We start from the raw sequence: 20,922 nt of genomic DNA, 5'->3' as shown, positions 1-20,922 counted from the left end.
TCTAGTATCACACTCAGATATTAAAAATAATGAAACTACCTGAATTCCCAGGGATTCTCCCATAGTATGGCTCTCAGTCTTTTTTAGAGCCTGGTGATTTAGAGTCTACAATTACACGAGTTTTTACAAACCCTCACCTTAAGGGAAAATAAATATTCTTAGTGATCCACAAGATTCGAATAAGTAGTGATGGATTACATTTTAAAGGAGAGTTGTAAAAATAAAACCAAAGTAATCTTGAGGCGTGGCACGGGAAAACGCGGATGAAAAAGTCATGATTGGTTTCCATTTAACACCTGATTGGTTGAGATAATAGCGTCCTGTTTATGAACCAATCACGTCGCGCAGTACCAAAAAAAAGGAATCCTAGATTACTTTCAACACCCAATCAAAACTGCTCTCACCTGAAGTCTGATATCCCAAACTAGTTGCTTAACTTTTGAGTTCCACAAGCTAACTTCAAGGAAAAGACTTGCAGACGGCTAAATAACTTATTTAATGTAGTTAGGAAATGTGCCAACGGGTGACCATGTCTCTGCTTAATTAAACGTTCCATTCTCCTGGATAGCAAAATATACACAGAGGGACACAACAGCTTGCATGCAGAAAAGAACTCATCACACTATCTACATGAAGAAGCTGTAATTTTCTTCAAAGCAATAAGCCGTTATTTAGGGATGGACCATCAGAAAAGCTGGTGGGAAAGACTTCACACCTAGGAATTTTTCGACGATATCTCTTCCACGACGTTTTTGAAAATGGAATTTTGTGTGCGATTTTCGGGTTTCAAGCGTTGATTTAACACTTAGGAAAGATTTGGGTACGAGATTTAATTTTCTTGGCAAGGTTTTTAGCACTTACGTCTATCCCCGAGCCAACTAATCCCACACAACATAACGTCTCCAATAGTCCATCCAATCTCATTCGCCTTTACACAACGATATTCAAGGTGAACAAACCTTAAATGTAAATCGAACCTTAAGAAAAGTTTATCCGCTATGGGTCTCCATGCACCATTTGTAAGCATTTTGGAACATCTGAAGCCAAGGTGATGCTTTCAGTGAGTCCTGCCAATCAGGCGGCATCCAAGGCCACTGCCACAACAATGTGCATCTCTCGGGATGAGGCATCATCGCCAGATGTCGGCCATCAGGAGAGCACAGTCCCGCCATACCCTGCGGGGATCCGTTGGGATTCTGCGGGTACTGAGTGGTTGGAACACCGTCGTCATCCACGAAGCACAGGGGAACTAGCTTGTTGGTAGTGACATCCTGAAGCACACTGTCGTTGCGGAATTGGATTCGTCCTTCACCGTGTGCAACCCAGATACCAAGGACAGACCCCTCCATACCACGGAACATCATGGCTGGACTGGATTGGATGGAAACCGTCACGAAACGAGATTCAAAGCGTTCTGAAACATTGTGAGTAAAGCAAACACCCTGATTGGATCCTGCCGTATGGGCATCCCGCCCCACCCAGCCCAGCAAGCCCATCAGCTGACAGCCATTACATACTCCCAAACTGAAAGTGTCTTCCCGGGAGAAAAAGGCGTCTAACTGTGAGCGCACAGTGCTGTTTATGTTACACACTGCAGCCCAGCCTTTTGCGGAGCCAAGCACGTCTGCATAGCTAAAGCCACCCACGAACACGGCACCACGGAATCCATCCAGCTTCATGGATCCATTGCAGAGGTCATGCATGGTAACATCCCATGCTTCAAACCCTGCCATGTGAAAGCTTGCCACCATTTCTCTGTCGCCATTGCTGCCTTCTTCACGTATAATGGCTACTTTAGGACGGACATCACCCAGTGGAGATGCAGGAACAGGTTTGAATGACAGTTTGTAATCTGGTGCGTGTCTCTTTCGAAGACCAAATTCCTCTTCCTGGACACACCGTGGATTTGTCTGCAATCGCTCGAGCTGAAAGCTTGTGGCCTCCCAGATATCTCGCAGATCAACCATGTTCTGCTCCAGCACGAGCTCGCCTCTGACCCGAAGGGAAATCATTGCATCCTCTCCCACTCCGACAGCCTTTCCTATCTGCAGGCAAGGAACATCCTTTGCAAGGAAAGCATTCATGACAAACTCAGTTTCGTCTTCCTTTACCTCCACCACAATTCCCAGTTCTTCAGCGAAAAGAACATCGGCCACCTTGCTCACCGTCGGATTAAAGTTGTCTTGGCATGGGATGTTAATCGACAGGCCACAATTTCCAGCGAAGGCCATTTCCAGGAGGGTCGTGACCAGTCCCCCATCACTTACATCGTGGCCAGAGACGATTCTTCTCTCCGATATCAGCTGTTGAGTTGTTCTGAACGCGGCTTCAAAAATCTGAAATGGTATTCCTCAATCATTTATCATCGTAGAGGAACACAACGATACAACACTATCGTCACTTATAACGAGTTGAAGATGCAAACCTTTGCGTCTTCGTTGCGACGTTCAGGTAATTAAAACCGCCAGGGTACAAACATTACTAAATTCTAAGCTGGATATTCAGATCACCCCCGGATGGTGCCGTTGATCGGCGAAAGCTTTTAATCTCAACATTACTTCTAGGCCCAACTCGAACTCAGATGTTACCACTTGTGTTTTATGCATAAAACAAGCCCCAAGGGTTTGAGAGTCATCTTACCTTAGCGTTATCTAAATCAGGAGATTCGCTGCCAAGCTGATTGTAAACCTGTGCCAGGGCACTTCCTCCAAGTCTGTATCTAGAGTCGCTGCCAAATTTGACCCACAAAAGGTTTCCCTTCCCATCTGGAATCTTCAGATCTGGGGTGACTGTGGCACGAATGTCAGGACAGGCAGTATACACTGAAATGACCAGCGACCCCGGAGATTTGACTGTGTCTTGACCAACCCTTGCAGCCATGCTGAGGGAATCTTTCCCTCCATCTACAGCAACACCCAGGGATGCCATCACATCACACATGGCTGCGCAAGCATCATACAGAGCAGCTCCCTCACCTGGTAGTTTGGCAGGCCACATCCAGTTACCACTGCATTTAACATCCTGGCACAGGAGAGAAGATGTTGCACATAGTTTGAACAGTAGTTAGGATATGAAAAGGTTTGTTTGATGTCTATGTTCAAAAACCACGCTTTGCACCCAGATGACATAGACTGATGTCAGGATAGAGGATATTTAGAAAATTAAATCAGCACTCAAGCCAAATGTCCCACAATACGCCGCAGTTTATTCCAATTCGTGTGGCATGAAGCAACTAGGAGTATTACCACTCCCACCTGAATGGGATGCCAGTCCTTTACAAGGTTACCCCCCACTAGTCCCCTCTCCCCCTCCACCCCCGAATTCCATCAGGTTTCCATGGCAGTTTCTCGACCAGCATGCCTGGCGCGTTTCGTAAAAGGGCGAATTTCACTCGCAGAATAATTTCACTTGTGTTGCAACTTGTAAAATCGACCTCTCTTGTCCTTGTGGGTTTAAAAAGTGTTCTGTCTGCATCTTTGATGTCAATCTCATTAAATAAAAATCATCTTCCAGTCTGACAGCTACAATTCTTCCATAATCTCTTTGAGAGGCCATTATCACACAGAAAGAAAGAAGTTCTTTCTGTCTTTCTGAAAATGGCAGGAGTAGGGAATTTCTTGACCAAAATGAACGTCCTGATCTCGAGATGTCGGTGAGTCCAAGAACAGAAAGTAAAACCTTAAAGAGAGGTAATTCTGTGGAATTCAACTCACTATTTCAGTTATTCTGGGAAGCTTTCAGGTTGAATGGTTCACTTAAAATTCACCATTCAAAGCATCTCACTTCCTGAGATTCTAACGAAGGTCTAAGCTCGACACATCAGTTTTAGAAACTCTTCACGGTGGCAATGCACATTATCAGCTCAGTTAATAAAACCAAATTAAAAGAAAAACAGATGACTAAAAAGATTAAAAGAATTCGAGCTCTGACGTTGCATTGAAAGATTTCATTCATATATTACAAGGCTGGGAAGACGAAAAAGTCTGAGTTTTTCGCCAGTAATTTCAAGTTTCTTCAAGTTGTAAAGCTTACCTTCAAATCTGATACTCTAGCAAAAACCAAGTTGGTCAGTGCTTCTCCCACAGCCATACGTGCGCCACATCCTGGGTCAACGAGACCTTTGATTGGTTGTTCCCCTATTGCAGTTGCTGAGCCCACAGTGTCGAAATGCGTCAGCGCGGTAACCGCCACGTCGGCCACAGGGGTATGTAAGGGACCCACGCATTGTTGCTGGGCAACCAGACCAGTCACACTGCGGTCAACCTTAAAGAGCAAACAGAATGTTTCACCTACGATATAAGACAACAGAACGTAACTAAAAACTTGGGACGCTCTCCAGGTTCTGTGACATTGAGGAATTTTGCAACTGGTTTCAGTTTCTTAGTGACAAGTTTAAGTATAATCTCCTTAGCAATGAACGTAACTCAACATGAAAAACTTTAAAACTTTACTCCCAAACATTACAACGCATATTATCCTCTATACATTTCCTAAGGGCATTGTCAACAATAAATGGTTTAACAATCCAGAATTTATTTAGTTGGCAATCATAACCTAGATTCTCTTGACCTCAATATGTGATTCAACAGTGACACTGAAGGGTGAAACTGAATGCTGGTCTCTCTTAGGGGAAAAAGGTTTCAAGCAACAACAATTCACAACACTATCACACAATGACATTATATTACAAAACTACAGTCTACCCTGTCGTGGAAATAATTTTGTCCAAGATTGTGCTTGTTTTAGAGCCACGATTTGCATACCTTAAAACTTATGGTAAAAACAATTTCAGCAAAGCAATGTGTAGGTGAGTTTGTAACAGAATATTCTGGATAAATCCAAAAAATTCTCGGGAAACCACCCTTCTTTCTTGGAAGCATCAAGGTTGAATGATACACAAATATTCATCAGTCAAAACAGCCAGCTTCCAAAATATAAAACCAGACAATACAGCTAAAAAATACTTTTTGTATACCATGTATACATTCTTATCACATTCACCCACTGGATGAAAATGAATAACAATAACCAGCATATACTGTACAATGATGTACAATGTTTTTATTATATTGATTAATAAAAAAAAGAAGAAACCCTACCTTATTCGTAAGATATCTCTTACTGGCAACAGCTGGCAGACGTAACACTCTTTCCAGCATTTCTTTGACTGTGAGTTCAGGTGGTATACATAATGGAACTAACTTCGACCTAACACGTTCAAACTTAAAAACCTGTGAGAGGAGGAAGCAATATGTATAAATTGCAAATATCAAGTAGTCTACATAATAATTATACATTCTCCATCATGTTCCACTTACGGAAAATCATATCTATATTTCATACATTGAAGTAAATAATGAAGAACATCATAGATAAATTACAAGTTTCTTTAATTTTTACTTAAGTGAACTTGATTTCCAAAAAACCTACAAGCTGAATATAAAGTTACAAGTTCCTCTTAAAAGAAAAAAAACTGGATGTGGTGTACTGTGAACTAGTCTCTCTTGGCCCAGCTCAGTTCTATTATTAACAAGCAGACTGTTTCCTTGGTTACACCCCTTAGAGATGGACTACCTTTCTTGGCATTTTGCCGAGTACAACTTCAAGTTCAAGGTCCACAGGATGTGTGGCTATTCTCTGTCTTTTGCTTGGGACGCCATTTTCCTCTGAACAAGGCCCATTCTTTGAGTCAGTATGAGGTTCATCTTCAAGCACAATTTTCCCATCACCTACAAATTTTGAGAAAACAATTTAAAAAATGTCTGCCTGGCTGAAAGTTGTTGTACATGCAAAACATTGCACAAAACTTGAATATGTTTAGAATGGAGTGTGATAAACTGTTAAAAAAAAGAAAAAAACACACAGGACTACATGTAAACTATATAGTTACACAAAGTGGAAAGAACTGCAACAACAATTAAGGTAAAAATATACTCAAAACACTCAATGGATATGTTTGAAGGAACATACAACTAGTTGTCTGATTTCAAGTTGTTTGGAGTAACTGTCAAAAACAAATGGAACTGAATTAATCTGGTGTAATCACAAGTTGGCTTTAATCTCCTTTTTCCAGATCACAGAATTTGTTATTTTCATGGGAAGAGGAAAGAAAGAAAAACAAACTGAATGAAAATCTCACAGCAGACCAGAACCAACAACACACTCCACCCAAATTCAGCAACAGGTTAGGGCAAAAATTACACCAACTTCCATTCCGTATCCTCCTCCAAAAAGACACATTACAAGTCCAACTTATTTATCCATGCCACATCTAACCTGTTATTTCCCCTACAAAGGACACTGGCACCTTCTCCCTATCGCATATCTGTTGAAGCAGGTCTCTGTCTTGGGCACGCACCAACAAGGCATTGCTCTCCTGGTACTCAGCACCCCACAGCTCCAGAACAGAAATGGTTGGATCACCAAGAATGAAGTCTTTCACTCGAATAACAGCCCCTGCTGGTTCCGATATCTCTTTAAGAACATTACCTGAAATGTTTTGCAATGAAATAAAATTTCTTATAAATAATATTCATTAAAAAAATTAGAATATTTAATGGATGGGATGGGACTCGGAGTTCATTTCTTCCTTCAGCCCTGATATTATCTCCCACTTATAAAGACTGCATTAACCCTTAAACTCTCAAGATCCAATAAGTAATTCTCCCTACTTACTGCCATTTTTGCTTGTCTTTAGACAGAAGTATTTGGTCCTATATTGGAATATTTCCCTCTAGCTGATAAGCTCCTCTGTTCTTGTTACTTATTTACAAGATAACGAGTAGGGATTGCAAGAAGAAGTTACATGTTTAATCACTTCTGGGAGTAAAACACTCAACAGTAATTACATGTATGTCTAGAATCATCTTTGCCACTAAAAAAAAATTGTAGATATTTTTCATTATTCAAGGTGAAGATGTTGCTTACAAAAGACATGAGAAATCCTTGTCTCTCATCAATATCTAAACTTCTACAAAACACTCATTTACTTCCAAATATCAAAAAAATCTCACCATTTCCTCCAGCACCCTGATCATGTATACTACAAATCAGGTTGTCAGACCCCATCTCAATACAGGCTCTGATGGCTCTATTAAGTTTCTGTTCCATTTCAGCATCACCACGTTGAACAGCACCAAAGTCCAACTCTGATTCATTGTCTCCTTGAACCTGAATTGATGATGCAGCACCACCTCCTACTCCAATGCGATACACAGGCCCACCAACTTTGACAACTTCCATTCCTTTAAAAGAAAAGCACTGTGTTATATTTGTTTATGTTGGTAGTACTCCCTGATCAAACCTTCTTCAACAGTTTCTTTTTCTGACATGTGTTATATGTTGAGCACATTGTCGTAAGTACTACCACATGGATAGGGCATGTCTCTCTGAAATAAACATATAGTCGTCTGGCACCTTGGTCCCAGTAATTGTAGTATGATATTCATACCTCAGGACACAGGAAGTTTCAACAAGTCTAAGAATTATTTCTGGATATATGATAACAAATATGTGGCACCCTCAAATAAAAATTATACACCTTAAGTAAAACCAAAAATTCAATGAATCCTTCAGCAGCTAAATAAAGAAATACATGTATAGTATCCCCAGTTGCTTTATGCTTTGAAAACTGGGCTGAGCTCTGGAAACTTTCAGGATCAGTATCACAAGCAGACTATCCCTTTGGAGCTGTGTTTAACCCTTTAACGCCTGAGAGTGACTAGCATCTAATTTCTCCTCACAATATCACCCCACAAAATCACCCATAAAGGTCACAAGAATAAAGGAAATGATCACTGATCATAGAAGCTCTAGATTGTTAAACAAATTCTTCTTGTCAATACTTTAGGAAACGTATTAAGAACTGTATGGATACATCTACTGATATTAGGGTGTAGAGGGTTAAACTTACCTTTCTCAGGCTGCAGTTTAGTCACATTCTCTCCATCAATCATACCAATACCACCACTGAACATGATTGGTTTGACCCACTCACGTCGCTGTTTGTTTGGTAGCATCATACCAAATGACCTGGCAAACCCAGCCAAGACTGGTTCTCCAAATTTATTGCCGTAATCTGATGCTCCATTACTGGCCTCTACTGCAATCTCAATAGGAAGAGCCATGTTGTTTGGATACACAAATTCTGCATCTTCCCAGGGAAGTTCATAACCTGACAATGAAGAACAAATAATTACATATAGTTGCAAGGGAAATTCGGATCTTGGTTTGAGACAGCTTATGTTTATTTTGCATTGTTTTCCTCAGCATGAAGTGGAAAAAAAATCCTGATCTGCTCCACCTGCTCAATCCCAGGAGCAAATAGGAAGTTTCTCCTTAACCCTTTAACTCCCAAGATCTGATTTTTAATTCTCCTCTCTAGCTGCTATACATTTCCTTGTAAATAAATTGCAAGAATTTAGTGTTAGATCGAAACTTCTAACTTCTACCTGCTAAGTTTGAGTACTCTCATTAGGTGTTAGCTGGATAATGTGTGAATATTATAGGGAGAACTTTCATGTAATAATCACTTATGGGAGTTAAGGGTTAAAAATATCAACACATTGTTAAGAAAATATGCAATGAGGATAAAAAAAAAACAACCAAGCAAATAGGAACAAGAATAAATTATAAAATCTAGGAAGCAATAGGGTAAGGCCACAAATGAATTCCAAACTTCATAATTAACTGTTCAAACCATTTACTGTCTTATACAGTGTTCTCCGTTAATTTGAACTGATAAAGCAATCCTTTCACCAGATGAATATTCAAAGATTCCAAATGATTTTAGGCAATAAGACGTGGTATTAACCCTTTAACTCCCAGACCAAGTTTGCAATTCTCCTTACTGTCCACCATACAATTCTTATGACATTAGTTCAGAGAATTAAGTATTGGGGATTAACTAATTATCCCCAAATTGATATTTTTCTTTATTCTTGTCACTTATCTGATTGATATTGTATTGACATTGTAAGGAGAAATTCTGTCTTGGTCACACATGGGAGTTAAAAGGTTAAAGGTGTGAATTTTAACAGTTATTGCCTGAAAAGGAGAACATCTGTATCACAAATATCTCTCATGCATGAATCCAATTCAATGATCTTAGTCTCAAATTGCTCAGTGCTTGGAAAATTTACCCTAAAAAGACAAAAGACCTTAGGTTCATCTCCCTTTGAGAACAGTTTCTTTTCCTGAGCACACCCCATCACCTTTCAAAAAGACACAGACATTTTCTTTCTCACCTGGAATATGAAGATTGCCAAAGCAATATCCAGCTGTTCCGGCAACAACATGTGCCCCACGACCAGCAGCCTGAACATCTCGGATCCTCCCTCCTGTACCAGTAGTCGCTCCTGGGAATGGTGCCACACCTACCAGTAAAAGAAGACCTCCAAGTTAGCTTTAGTTTAATACAGTTGATTTTACCACATATTTTTTTTAAATCATAGGTCAACATTAATAATTACACAGAACTTCACCCAAATATTTTTCACAATTTCCTACAAATGTTGAATCATCAACAAGACAGTAAAAGAACTTTTTAATGCTTTAGTTACTGCCAGTTAAACCTTTTTCAAAGTACAAACAAGAATTTCAAGTACTGCATCATTGGCATCTGGATGAAGTTAAAGTCTGTGGAGCATGGTAAAGTTTAAGTCCTTTGAAAAGATGTCATTTCTAACCTGTGGGAAAGTTGTGTGTTTCAGCAGTGAAGATGATGTGCCTCAGACACTTGTGCTTCAATTGAAACTTGGCAGCTTTCTTACAATCTTGGGGAAGAAGCAAGGAGACCTCAAAACCAGTAATCGCACTGAAAAATAAGAATGGCTTATACTGAATTCCTCTCTGACTTATCAAATTTACCATGTCTATCAGTTAGTCATTATTGTGTAAGAGTTACCAAAATTCTATTCTAAACAAAACTTCACCCTTTACACCCTGACATCAGAATGAATATTCTCCATACTGTTCTCTAGACATCTCCTATAGTGCTGGTAAGGAGAATTTCTTTACTAATAAAGAGCTTCTTAAGTTGGTGATCATTTTCTTTATTCTCATGACCTAAATGTTTGATTCAGGGGTGATACTGTAGGGAGAAAATAAATGCTAGTCACCCTTCCTTATCACGCAATAAAAATTCTTGGTTTATCCAATCTTCCATGCAACATCATTTTGAGTACAAGCTTATTAATACCTTTTCTTGTCATTTATTTGATAAATAACTCAGAGAAAACCTGTTGTAGAGTGTAAATAAAATTTGGGCTTAACTGCAGAATACCCTGGCACTGATTTTCATCGGAGGGCCAAAACAGTGTTTTCGTTTGATAACCCTCCTTCTTTGAAGCATTTACATCACTCAAATGGTCATAAAATAATGCGGGGTATTTTGCAGTTATTCCGAAATTTTTGTTGGTATTTGCGTCACTGTCAGTACCTGCTATTGTCACTAAATTTAATAACGTTGTTGTTGTTGCTTGTTTCCTGTGTTTTCATCACCATTTTAAACAAAGAGTCTTCCACATCCTGTCCATCAACTGTCAATCTTCCTTTAAAGAACCAATGACGTGAATGCTCACTGTTTGATTGAGCCAAATCAAAACATTCCACACTGGTTGGATTTCTTTTCACTTTCTCTTGGAATAATTTAGTGTAGTAATCCAGATCCCACTCGTCGAAAGCAAGTCCAAGATCCCGGTTCACTTTTTCCAAAGCCGTACGGCCCTCGGCTATTAAATCAACTTCATAGCATCTCTCTGGTTTGACATTCACTCTAAAACTCGTCAGTGGCTTCTCATAACGACATTCGGTCATTCTGTCGTGAAGCTTAGCGACAAGCGCATTCTCCTCGTCTTTCGTGATGCCTTCCGTGTCAGTCCTGTCTTTAGGTGTGACATGAATCAAATATCGAACTGATTTTTCGATGCGGTCGATCCTTTCCAAACCAATCGAACGACAAATAGAGACTGCGTTTGTCGACCAAGCTGTTGAAAAATTAAGCCTCGGTCCAATTTCAATCATTACTTTGTAACCGAGTTCTGGGGCTTCAGATTCATCCAAAAACGACCTTCGACCAACATTTTCCACTTCGAAAGAGTTCGTCAACAACCACAGCAAATTCTTCGATTCAGCCTCGTCTAGCTTGTTGTTTCCTTGTATACTTACGTTAAAACATATTTCTGTCGATAGATCTGTTACATCCAACCTAGCAGACGTCGATTTTAACTCAGAAATCGTTACATCATGTCGTCCAGAAGACAACCCAGGAAACCTGTAGAATCGTTCAACATCGTCCGCCATTTTGCATGCTGCCATGTGCTGCAAACGTCCACGTGACTTGTTTGAAATTCGACTCACTCGCGCCAAACTTATCCTGTTTCAGTCCTTCCCAGCGAAAAAAGATCTGTAAAAGACTGGGTTACACAAGAAGCTTATGATCAACTTTTACTGCATAATCACCAGGTTAAGACAAATTCAGTTCGCATGCAACATGAAAATCACTTTTATCACTTAAACATACCCCAAAGATTTCCCCGATATGAAATAGGGCGTAACTTTTTTTCGATCTCTCGCCAAAATTCCGCAAAGTTCTTCCTTATCTCTTTAAAGAGCCCTTTTATTCGACTATCAATATTTCGGGTTGCTATATTCAAGAGGCTGCAGTAACGACGAAAACAAGGCTTATCCAGTACAAGTAAACAAATAGCCAAGATTTCTATTCAACCATGAGTATATTTATCCAAACTCAGTGAGTTATAAACATTCCAGTGATTAAGATGTGAGTCAGAGAAGTTTCCTCTTGAAACTAAGTTACTCGGACACGTTTCGACAAAATATCGAAAAACAAATAATAACTCTCAATTAGAAACGCCATATTGATGCCTCTCTGAGGATCACTATATCCTTACAGCTAGAAATGGTATTAAATGAAAATAAAAAGTCGAAAGAAATGGCTGAGTTGATTCCTTTTTTAGCTGAAGTACGATTCTGTCATGTGCACAACTTGCATGGGATTCGCATGAAATTAGCACGGAATCTTAATTAGAGCTCAATTCATTTTCACCAACACAGCAGAAAGCGCTAAAAACGCAGCAGAAACAAAACATTTCATCCTTGAATATTTGCGTAAGTATCAAGTCTTCTCTCATTCTCACCTTCCTTTTAACGTCATCGTTTTAAAAAACTGAGTTGTATGTTTTGGTTACGCGTTCTCCAATAAAATAGTAAAACCGCTTCGTTTTGTAGTCTTTGTACTGCAACAAAAACTTTTAACTAGTCCACTAGCTAAGAAACCTTAGCTTGAATTTCTAACCAAGCTTCGCTCAGTCAGGTGTTGTTTCAGCGGAGAAACTGTGTTTTTCAATTTCGAAAAATTATAGAAATTTTTATGGTTGTTTGTACACATTTATCACGTTACTATACTACCAGGGCCACCATATAAGCATGTATGAAAATGAACAACTTCAAACCACGTTTCCTTGTATTTCTCCGGCCATATGTTGAGCTCTGTCGATCCAGAATTCTCAGTAATGAATCGTGCTTTTTCTTGCTTGGTTATCTTTTCCTTAAAGCGTAAATTCTGAATATGAAAATTATGCGGAAAATATTTGTACATCGTCCTGTTTTGGACGACTTATGCCATTCTACTAGAAAGTCGTAGGAGCGTTACGTAATTGATTCAATTATGATTAAAAGTTGCATGACTCTAGAAATTTTAAACTAAAAACCTTAATGTTGCAAATTCTCTTCTTTACTTCCTTACTATCAACTGACTTGCGGTAAAATAATTGAAAAAGTGAAATAACAGGATATATTCTGAGGCAAAATTGCACAATTTCTGCGGTAATATCTAGTGTGAATCTGATCGATGCTTTGGCTAAATCTATTGAATCACAGGAAGCGATCACGTCTTAAAACTTCCTGCAAATTTCTACTTTACGACAAAAAGAATTACGTAATTCGACAACTGAAACAAATTAAAGTGCATAAACCCAGATATAGCGAAAAATTTCGAACCTATGACAAACCAATGACTAGTTTGTTTTCTCAGGCTGACTTTTCATATCATTTAGACAAATCTCGCAAGATTTACGCAGGGTTAGGCTTAATAAAAGTCTAAGAGGAAAAAAAAACTCAAAAGTGCGTTGAAGCCGAGTCTAAGTCATGTTATGTTATGTGGTAGAATCCGTCGCTTGTAGTAAAGTATTGCAATTTGAACACCGAACATACTAAAAGTATTTCATTCCGTTGCTTTGGCTGTTTCATCTTAAACAGAAATGCAACTAAGACTTAGATTTCATGTGAGTACCGATTCGGGTTTTAGCAGCCGAATCTTACAATACGTTACATAGCAAAAGCCGTTTCACTGTCGTATGTGTGGTTAAAGATGGCAATCAGATTCACAGAAAACAAGCCCTTCGTGGGCCATTTCACATTTTCTAGTACCTGTATTTTGTTACCTCTTCCTTCGCTTCTTTACATTACACAGCAATGCAAATGACACTGTTTTTGACCCGAATTATTTCAAGTATCTGAATCGCATACTCTTGTATTAGGCCTTGCAAATCAAACTTACAGGCCATCAAACTTTATACAGTTCTATCTTTCATGTGACGGCTCATTTTATATTCCAATTGAAAAACAAATAACATGAAACGTATAACAGTTCAAATGTAGCGGTTCATTTTCTAAAATTCGCAATGTATTATTGGGTCGTTGTATCTCGAAAGGAATTCATTCCGCAGTGGGTACGTTATCTTTAGTCTTTATGGTTTAATCATTCGAATTGATAATTTTGCGAAACAAACAGTCTTTAAACATAGAATTCAACTGAACCATTGTTTTTGCCTCAAAAACGTGTCTTGAATGTCGCTGATTCAAAGTCAAAGTCAAAGCCGCGAAACAGCAGAAGCGGATTTTCCTTCACGCTCATTAGGTCATACATGATACGGATTCAGAACATCCCCTCTCACCACCCGACTGAAAATCTGAACAAAAAATTAATAACGAACGCAGTGGATTTTCTGAGCGCAGATGTTTCTTTTCATTTTTACTAACTATTTTTTCAAGTCAAAACAGAGCATAAATGCAAAAGTTGCTTTCACGCGGTGTTCAATATCATGCCTTGAACATGATGAAGAGAGCATAAATTCCCAGCATGTTTCGCCTTCAACGCCCGAGATAGCCTACTGACTGAAAGATAAACTAACCACAAACGAGTTTTATATTTAAAAATTTCGTTTTTTTATCTCTAGTTGTTGATGCTGCATTTGATAGAGTGTGAGGGCGAAAGTCGACATGTTCAGCGACGCCATTTGATGTATTACGTAATATGCTCGCGAGCTTTCAAAGTTTCCTTGCGTTCGGCATTCGTTTGGAATAAGAAACGCTGCAATGGCTTATTTCCACCCAAAAATTATAACCTATGAATTATTGCCCACTGTTTTTCACTCGCCAATGCGTTTAGCAACATTTTCTGAGATTTCATCGGCTATGCAAAGAGACTTTGGGCTAACCTTAGCACCCCTCAAGGTGTAAACTTTTCATTTTGTGCACAGAAATTACAGGACACCATCGGTTTTTTGTTTATTTCACGTTTTGATTTAATCCCCCTATAAACAAGCTAGGCGATCCATAAATTGCCAGAAATTCAATTTTTCTGTCTAAATGATCTAAGAACCAACGATGTACAGGGGGAAGAAAATATTGCAAAAGGAAAACTGGGGAACGTATGCATGTAGAGCAAAACATGTTGTGTATCAAGGCGCTCATTTCGACCGAAATTGTTCTTGCCTTCTAGATCGATAATAATTGCATTCAGGTTCATCAATATGCTTAAATAGAGATCTTGAAAAAAAAAAACGTACGACTTACCTGTAAACGACTTCAAATACCGAAAGATGACGATAAGGAGCATTGCCGAAGCCTTCAAAAACTAGCGAGTTCAAGGTTTTATGAACATCAATCCTTCCCCAATTCTGCACCAGGTTAGAATTTAACGCAGAATTCAGTTCGGATTAATACAACACTGCACAAATTTCATCTTTATCAACAAGTTTTACACAATTTTCCACTATATATTCAACTTGCCCACGTAAATTCACAGCCCCCCTTTTCAGTTTTTTACGCCTTCATTTCAGTTTCACGCGTGCATTGACTCGTGAAAGCCACGAACAGCCGTTTAATACCAAGAGTAGTTATTTTTTTATACATCTGAAAGCACATTCCCGACTGTATTTCATATTGCCTAGATAAATTAGAGCTATGAGAGTAAGGTATGGGAGTTTTTGGTCCGATTCTTTGATCTGAAAGTCACATTACGTAACGAGGTTGTAAGAGAGTTTAAAAAATTACGTAACATACGTTTTTACCTTAAACCATTACGCAACTTCTGTCAAAGATTTTTTTTTTACCAAAAAAAAAATAAAAATTGACTACGCGGACGCACTGCTACGTTGTCGATGAATCATTCTCTGTAAACAAAATTGTTTACAAGACATCTCAGTCCTTCATGTTATTGCCAAATTAAACTTGACAAAAAGGTTTAGGTAGTAGTCTATAAAATGTTCATTGTTCTTAGCAGGTTCTCAAACGTGCAGTCTACACGCGCCGCACGTGAGCTTTGTCAAAAACGTGCAATGTAATAACTAGCCACGTGGCTATTGACCTTCCCACGATCTAAGGCTCCAATGATGTTAGAGAGGTCGCGACTTTTCATAACCTTCCCTCCTCCAGGAATGCAATCCAACGCAACTACCTTGTTACCCTTGAAATGCTAATATATTCACGAGCTTTTCAGACATTTTAACTGGATTGCAATTCATTGGGTCAGTCGTTACAAAGATTACATGCGATGGCATAACCCAGTGACCTTTCACGATCATGAAAAATGCAAATTTTTACCTTCTGAGTTAAATTTGTACATTGAACACTGCAACGGATGCAGCAACTTACAGAACCTGATAAAGGAGATATTTTTGTTATATATGCCTCAAATCTAACCTTTGACTTATATTTATGTTTAAAACAAACATAAAAAACTCGTCGATAATTTTAATGAATCACCCATATGCATAAGTATTCTTTCTTTCACAGTTTCATTTGATTTAAGATTTTGGTTTGCTTGATAAAAGTAAGCTCCCAGCTCACCGATCTTTCTTCAGGCGAAGATGGAAATATTTTTTTTTAGTTCTTGATATATAATATATATACATATTTTTTTTTAAATTTAAGAGCACCGTAAGTCACATCAATGATAAATTTGAAATTTTTGTATTTTATCATGGTGATCATTTGTTTTTTCTCAAAAACCTCGCGGCAACTTGAGACTTTATCTTTGGAAGCAGAGGGAAAAAGGAATTACGATGTGCACTTCGGAAGTCCGGGAACGTAATACTAAAAAAACAGTCTCAATGCCTTCTCTTGAGTGAACCCTCGTGTAAAATTATATGACTCTTTGAACTTGAATTTGATTGATAGATTTCATTCAGAGCAGATTAAAATGTATCAATCCGGTACATTCTTCCCTTAAATTTACCCCACTTAGAAGAAGCGGTGGTTATTTTTATTCAGAATCCTCTGAAACCTATAAATAACATTCCGACCGTTATCCGAGAAGTCAATATATTGGAGAAAAGTGGCACTCGACAAAACAAATCTATTGAGGCGACAGAATTTATCCAATTTAGTCGAAGCTTCAGGGTTTAAAACTTGTCCCCGCCTACCAATTACTTTCCTTCAATCGACAACACAATTCTCCTCAGTATTCAGTTTTAAACTCATATCTTTTAATTTTACGCGGTTAAAGTTTCAGTGAATGTATTTATCTCAAAAATAGAACTTTGCACGTGAGGTTCTCGTGAGTTGGTTTTCGAAGGCATGTTTGTAACATACACTCTCGTGCGTCGGCAATAAGAATTCACCTGCGCCCGGTCATAAATCCAATGTTTTGAGACTGAAGGCGTTAATGCGCAATTAATCTTGTTTATGGCTCATTCAAAGATGAATTAAAACATTCAAGATTTCTCTTTGAGTTGTAACATATATTCGTCTAAGCGCATAAAAACGCTTTTTTTTCGTAATCAGAGTATTAGAGATAAACGTTTAAGAACATATCATTCTTTAGTAAAATGTGTCAACAAAATTCGGTGTCAGTCCATGAATGAATTGTTCAAGGAAAAATTTGAATGTTTCCCTTTTCATCTTCCGCATAGTTTTATGTTTTGTTAAACTGAATATACGGCTTTATGATTACAATTTTTTAGCGGGTACACTTAACACTAAATACAGCAATCCATTTACGATCGCCATTTAAAATCTAGACAGGAAGCAATTTGAAACTTCCACCTCTTCGTGAATTTATCAGCTAAGTAGTTTACAACAGCATTGTAATTTTCCACAATTGAGCAAGTAGCCACTTGACTGAAATTCACGAGTAAGCGAGTGTGTATGATTTATTACCAAACACGTGTGTTGATGTGTATATAACGAATAAAGGCAAGGTGCCCTCAGCTGTCTTCCACAGTGACAGGCGTGAACACAGCGAAGAGAAGAAAGTATGTGTGAAATCAGTTCAAGAACGATCGTAGCGGAGCAAACTGAAGAGTCGAAGGTTCCTTCGCGAGTTTAAATCTCTTCCCAAGCGAAGAAGACAACTCGAAGAATGGAGAAAAACGCGAACGAGTACAATTTACCTAATCGATCAGACGCCACAATCGCTTTGGAATCAACGATTGCTGTTTTGATCACGATTTTTGCAGTAGTTGGGAACGGACTGATAATCGCAGCGTTTCGTAAAAACAAAGTCTTACAGACCATTCCAAACTTGCTGGTGGTGAATTTATCGATTGTTGATATTCTCGCCTCATTAACTACACACCCGTTGCTGGCCTCTGTTATGATTCAGGGAGCTTGGCGCCTAGGAAAAGAAGTTTGTGATTACCAAGCGATTTTAAACTCATTTTTATTCACCACTTCGCATCTTAGCATAACCCTAATAAGTCTAAATCGTTATTTTGTCATCGTTCATTACAAAAAATACACCAAGGTATTTTCAAAACGGTTGACGCTCTTATATCTGATGTCCATTTGGATGTGTTCGTCTCTTCTTTCCCTCTCGTATTTGCTGACTCAGGCGGAAATGACGTTTCACGGCAAGGAAGCAGTTTGTGTTGTTTTGAACAAGAGCGCAGCACCTCAGTCCGTCATAACAGTTGTATTTGGGAACATCACTTTCTTGGCAACGGTGTTCTTCAACTCTGCGATTTTCAAATTGGTGCGATCCCATCGGAAACAAGTTTCTCTTTCATTTCACAGCAGCACTTTTCAAGATGGTAGTGAAAATCTCGAAGGAAACAGAAAGGCGTGGAAATCAAGTCCACCTCGTAAGCGAAGCCGGCAGGTTATGAGGAACGAAGATTTCTACATTGCGAGAAAAATCCTTATTGTGACAAGCTTCTACACCCTTTGTTGGTTACCTCAAGGCATACTAAAAAACACAAATTTAGCAAACGTGGATTTTTCGCGCGTAATTTGGATGGCATCCACATTCTGTAGTCATCTTAGCTCTGTTTTGAATCCCATACTGTACGGATTGCTAAACAGAAAATTAAGGAAAACCATATTGAAAATGCTTCGCATGAACAAACACCGGGTGATTAATATTCACACCAGAGAGGCGCCGTCTGGAAGATTTAAATCGACCAAGAAGGTTTTTACTGTCACTCAAGTACTGGATTGAGGAGTATCTTTCGAAGATACATTAGGCTCGGAATAATTTGCTCTTGTTTTACTGTATTCACATTAAAATGTACGTTTAATTCAGATTGAGAATCGCAATTGCATAGGAAAAACAATAATACTCTCCCAAGTAGAAAACTTAAACAATTCAAGAGATTTAATTGCATGTAAATCTTACCAGCCAACAATTAAGGCGTCTAACTGTTCGAGTCTGCGATTACTGTACTCTGCAAACAATTTAAACCCATTAAAAAGATGTAGATGTTGACAAAGATCGATAACGAAAAAAAAAACTGAGGCATAATGTGCTCGTAGAAAAACGTGAACTTACAAGTGGCAACGTGAGAAGGGAAGTTATTTTTAACCGAATTAGTAATTTTTTTGCAATAAAATGGTGAAGGAAAAAAGTAACTTAGTTAATTTTTTTTAGTGTAATGCTCTGTTTTTTTTCTGACTAGCGACTCTGTTTTAAAAAATAAAATAGATTAAAATAGCTCTGTTGTAAGTAAAACTTTTAATACTTGGGTGTTGTCATAGCAGAACAATTAAATTGATTTTTTACACCGGTTTTCTGTTCCACTCCATTTCTCAGCATAGATACCTTACGTTTGTCGCAAACGAGATTCTTGAACTGAAGTAAGTTTCCATCCCTGATGAACCATGAAAATTTCTGCTCTCACTGCAGCTTTACAAACGACTCGTACTTAAAGCAATTTTAAATTCCATTAGTTTTGCACTAATACGCTCTGTCATTGGTCCAGAAAACTCGCGCCAGCTCCTTAGCTTAGTGATCAGATGCAAAACTTAGCAACTTAACTTTTCATGCAGCATCATGTTTGAAGAGTATGTTTGACCGTTTCGCTGCTTTTCTTTATTTTGTTCTCAGATGGATCCCCATGTTTAGTCTAAATCGAAACATATTCATTTAGAATTTTGTTTCTCGAGCAAATGGGTTGATCGCCCATCGTTTAACTATCCCAAATTAAGTGCAAAAACACGATATTGATCGGAAACATTACTGAGATTAGTTAGCCGCCAATAGTACTGGGACCATTAGAAATCCCATCTAAGTCATACTGTTGGACCTTTGGGGGTTGGCTAAGTCGCCAAGCTGAACCAGAGGCATAGAAACCCGAACTTGTTAGATAATCGTCGTCATCTGTTTTAACTGAAATACGCCACTTGCTAGCGTTAAATTTTATAGCTTCAACGATTTGTTTATTTGAGAAAGGTAGACTGAAGCGACAGTATTTTAATGGCTTACTTTTTAAACGACCCTGGTTTATTCCCCTAATCTTTCCGACGCATATCCACTTACGACCGAAAAGTAAATTTTGTCAAAATCTAATATCACACATATCACATGCAAAAGAAGTGTTGGACCTTTCAAACAAATAGAAGTCTCCTAAATTTATGTGAGGCTTACCATCGCAGAAATCTTATTTCTGCGGGTTTTCAAAGCATATTAATCAGACATCAAATAATAAAAATCCTGCCAGCAGTGGCGTGATTTCATTGTACATCTCGTGCACGGTAAATTACAGGAGCCCATTAAAGATTGGAAGTAACAGACGATGTCTAAGATTGAAAGAGTTTCTATTGTAAATAGCTAATTACAGGGTAGAAATAAATAGAGAAAAAGGAAATAAAAACGGGAAGCACAAATGGAAACGTGACACTTAAGAATATGCAGATTGCTGAAAATGGCTTTTTTCCTCGAAATCACATGGCGATAAGAAAAAAAAAAATGGTTTGGCTGGACTTTGTACCCTACCCAAGTAAAAAAATGGTTTTGTCCTCTCTTTAAAAACTGCACTCATCAGATAAATTAAAATTTATGTATGAAGGACCAAATATTTTGGACCCAAAAAAAAAACTGTTACCGGTCTAAGAAGAACGTTGTATCCAGCTGTATACACTCCGTGTGATATGTTAATTTTCACGAGGAACAAAAGCTATTCCTAAAACCTTCAGGTCGCCGACAACAATTTCTATTTTCATTGTGAAAAGCCAAAACAAGGTTCATAAATAGTTTTATTTTAAAAAAAAATTACAAATAGAACTAGAAATTCAGAAAATCGAATTTATATGAAACATGTTAAATGACCTTCACTGTTTCTCACATGTCAACATAACAAACTGCGGCATAAAACAGGAACTGAAAATATTCAAATTAACTTTAAA

The 20,922-nt window shown here is 38.3% G+C and overlaps 2 protein-coding genes across 2 annotated transcripts; one reads left to right on the top strand and one right to left on the bottom strand.

Annotated features, from left to right (window-relative positions):
* Positions 1–148: 148 nt before the first annotated feature.
* On the bottom strand, positions 149–11,306 carry LOC131789686 (phosphoribosylformylglycinamidine synthase). Its single transcript, XM_059106846.2, has 11 exons — positions 10,439–11,306; positions 9,687–9,814; positions 9,246–9,374; positions 7,913–8,173; positions 7,014–7,244; positions 6,277–6,489; positions 5,575–5,729; positions 5,100–5,231; positions 4,033–4,263; positions 2,641–3,021; positions 149–2,336 (listed from the first exon to the last, which is right to left on the bottom strand). The coding sequence occupies exons 1-11, from the start codon at positions 11,299–11,301 to the stop codon at positions 990–992; spliced, it is 4,071 nt and encodes a 1,356-aa protein (XP_058962829.2). The 5' UTR covers positions 11,302–11,306; the 3' UTR covers positions 149–989.
* A 6,229-nt stretch (positions 11,307–17,535) lies between these two features.
* Positions 17,536–18,739, top strand: LOC131789663 (alpha-1B adrenergic receptor-like). The gene has a single exon (XM_059106812.2). It carries the CDS (start codon positions 17,663–17,665, stop codon positions 18,737–18,739), a length of 1,077 nt encoding a protein of 358 aa, XP_058962795.1. The 5' UTR covers positions 17,536–17,662.
* The last annotated feature ends 2,183 nt before the right edge of the window (positions 18,740–20,922 follow it).

This window comes from Pocillopora verrucosa, chromosome 14 (genome assembly GCF_036669915.1).
Source record: "Pocillopora verrucosa isolate sample1 chromosome 14, ASM3666991v2, whole genome shotgun sequence".
Classification (NCBI taxonomy): Eukaryota; Metazoa; Cnidaria; class Anthozoa; order Scleractinia; family Pocilloporidae; genus Pocillopora; species Pocillopora verrucosa.
Note: the sequence above shows the minus strand (reverse complement) of the source record. Positions and strands in the feature narration are given on the sequence as shown.

What these genes read in the sequence shown, in the direction of transcription:
- LOC131789686 (XM_059106846.2), bottom strand. Translation starts at nt 11,301, where the DNA reads ATGGCGGACGATGTTGAACGATTCTACAGGTTTCCTGGGTTGTCTTCT. An exon ending in AAATTTAGTGACAATAGCAG is followed by an intron (nt 9,815 to 10,438) that starts GTACTGACAGTG and finishes CTTATTTTTCAG; the next exon opens with TGCGATTACTGGTTTTGAGG. An exon ending in TAAACTGCAGCCTGAGAAAG is followed by an intron (nt 7,245 to 7,912) that starts GTAAGTTTAACC and finishes TTTCTTTTAAAG; the next exon opens with GAATGGAAGTTGTCAAAGTT.
- LOC131789663 (XM_059106812.2), top strand. Translation starts at nt 17,663, where the DNA reads ATGGAGAAAAACGCGAACGAGTACAATTTACCTAATCGATCAGACGCC.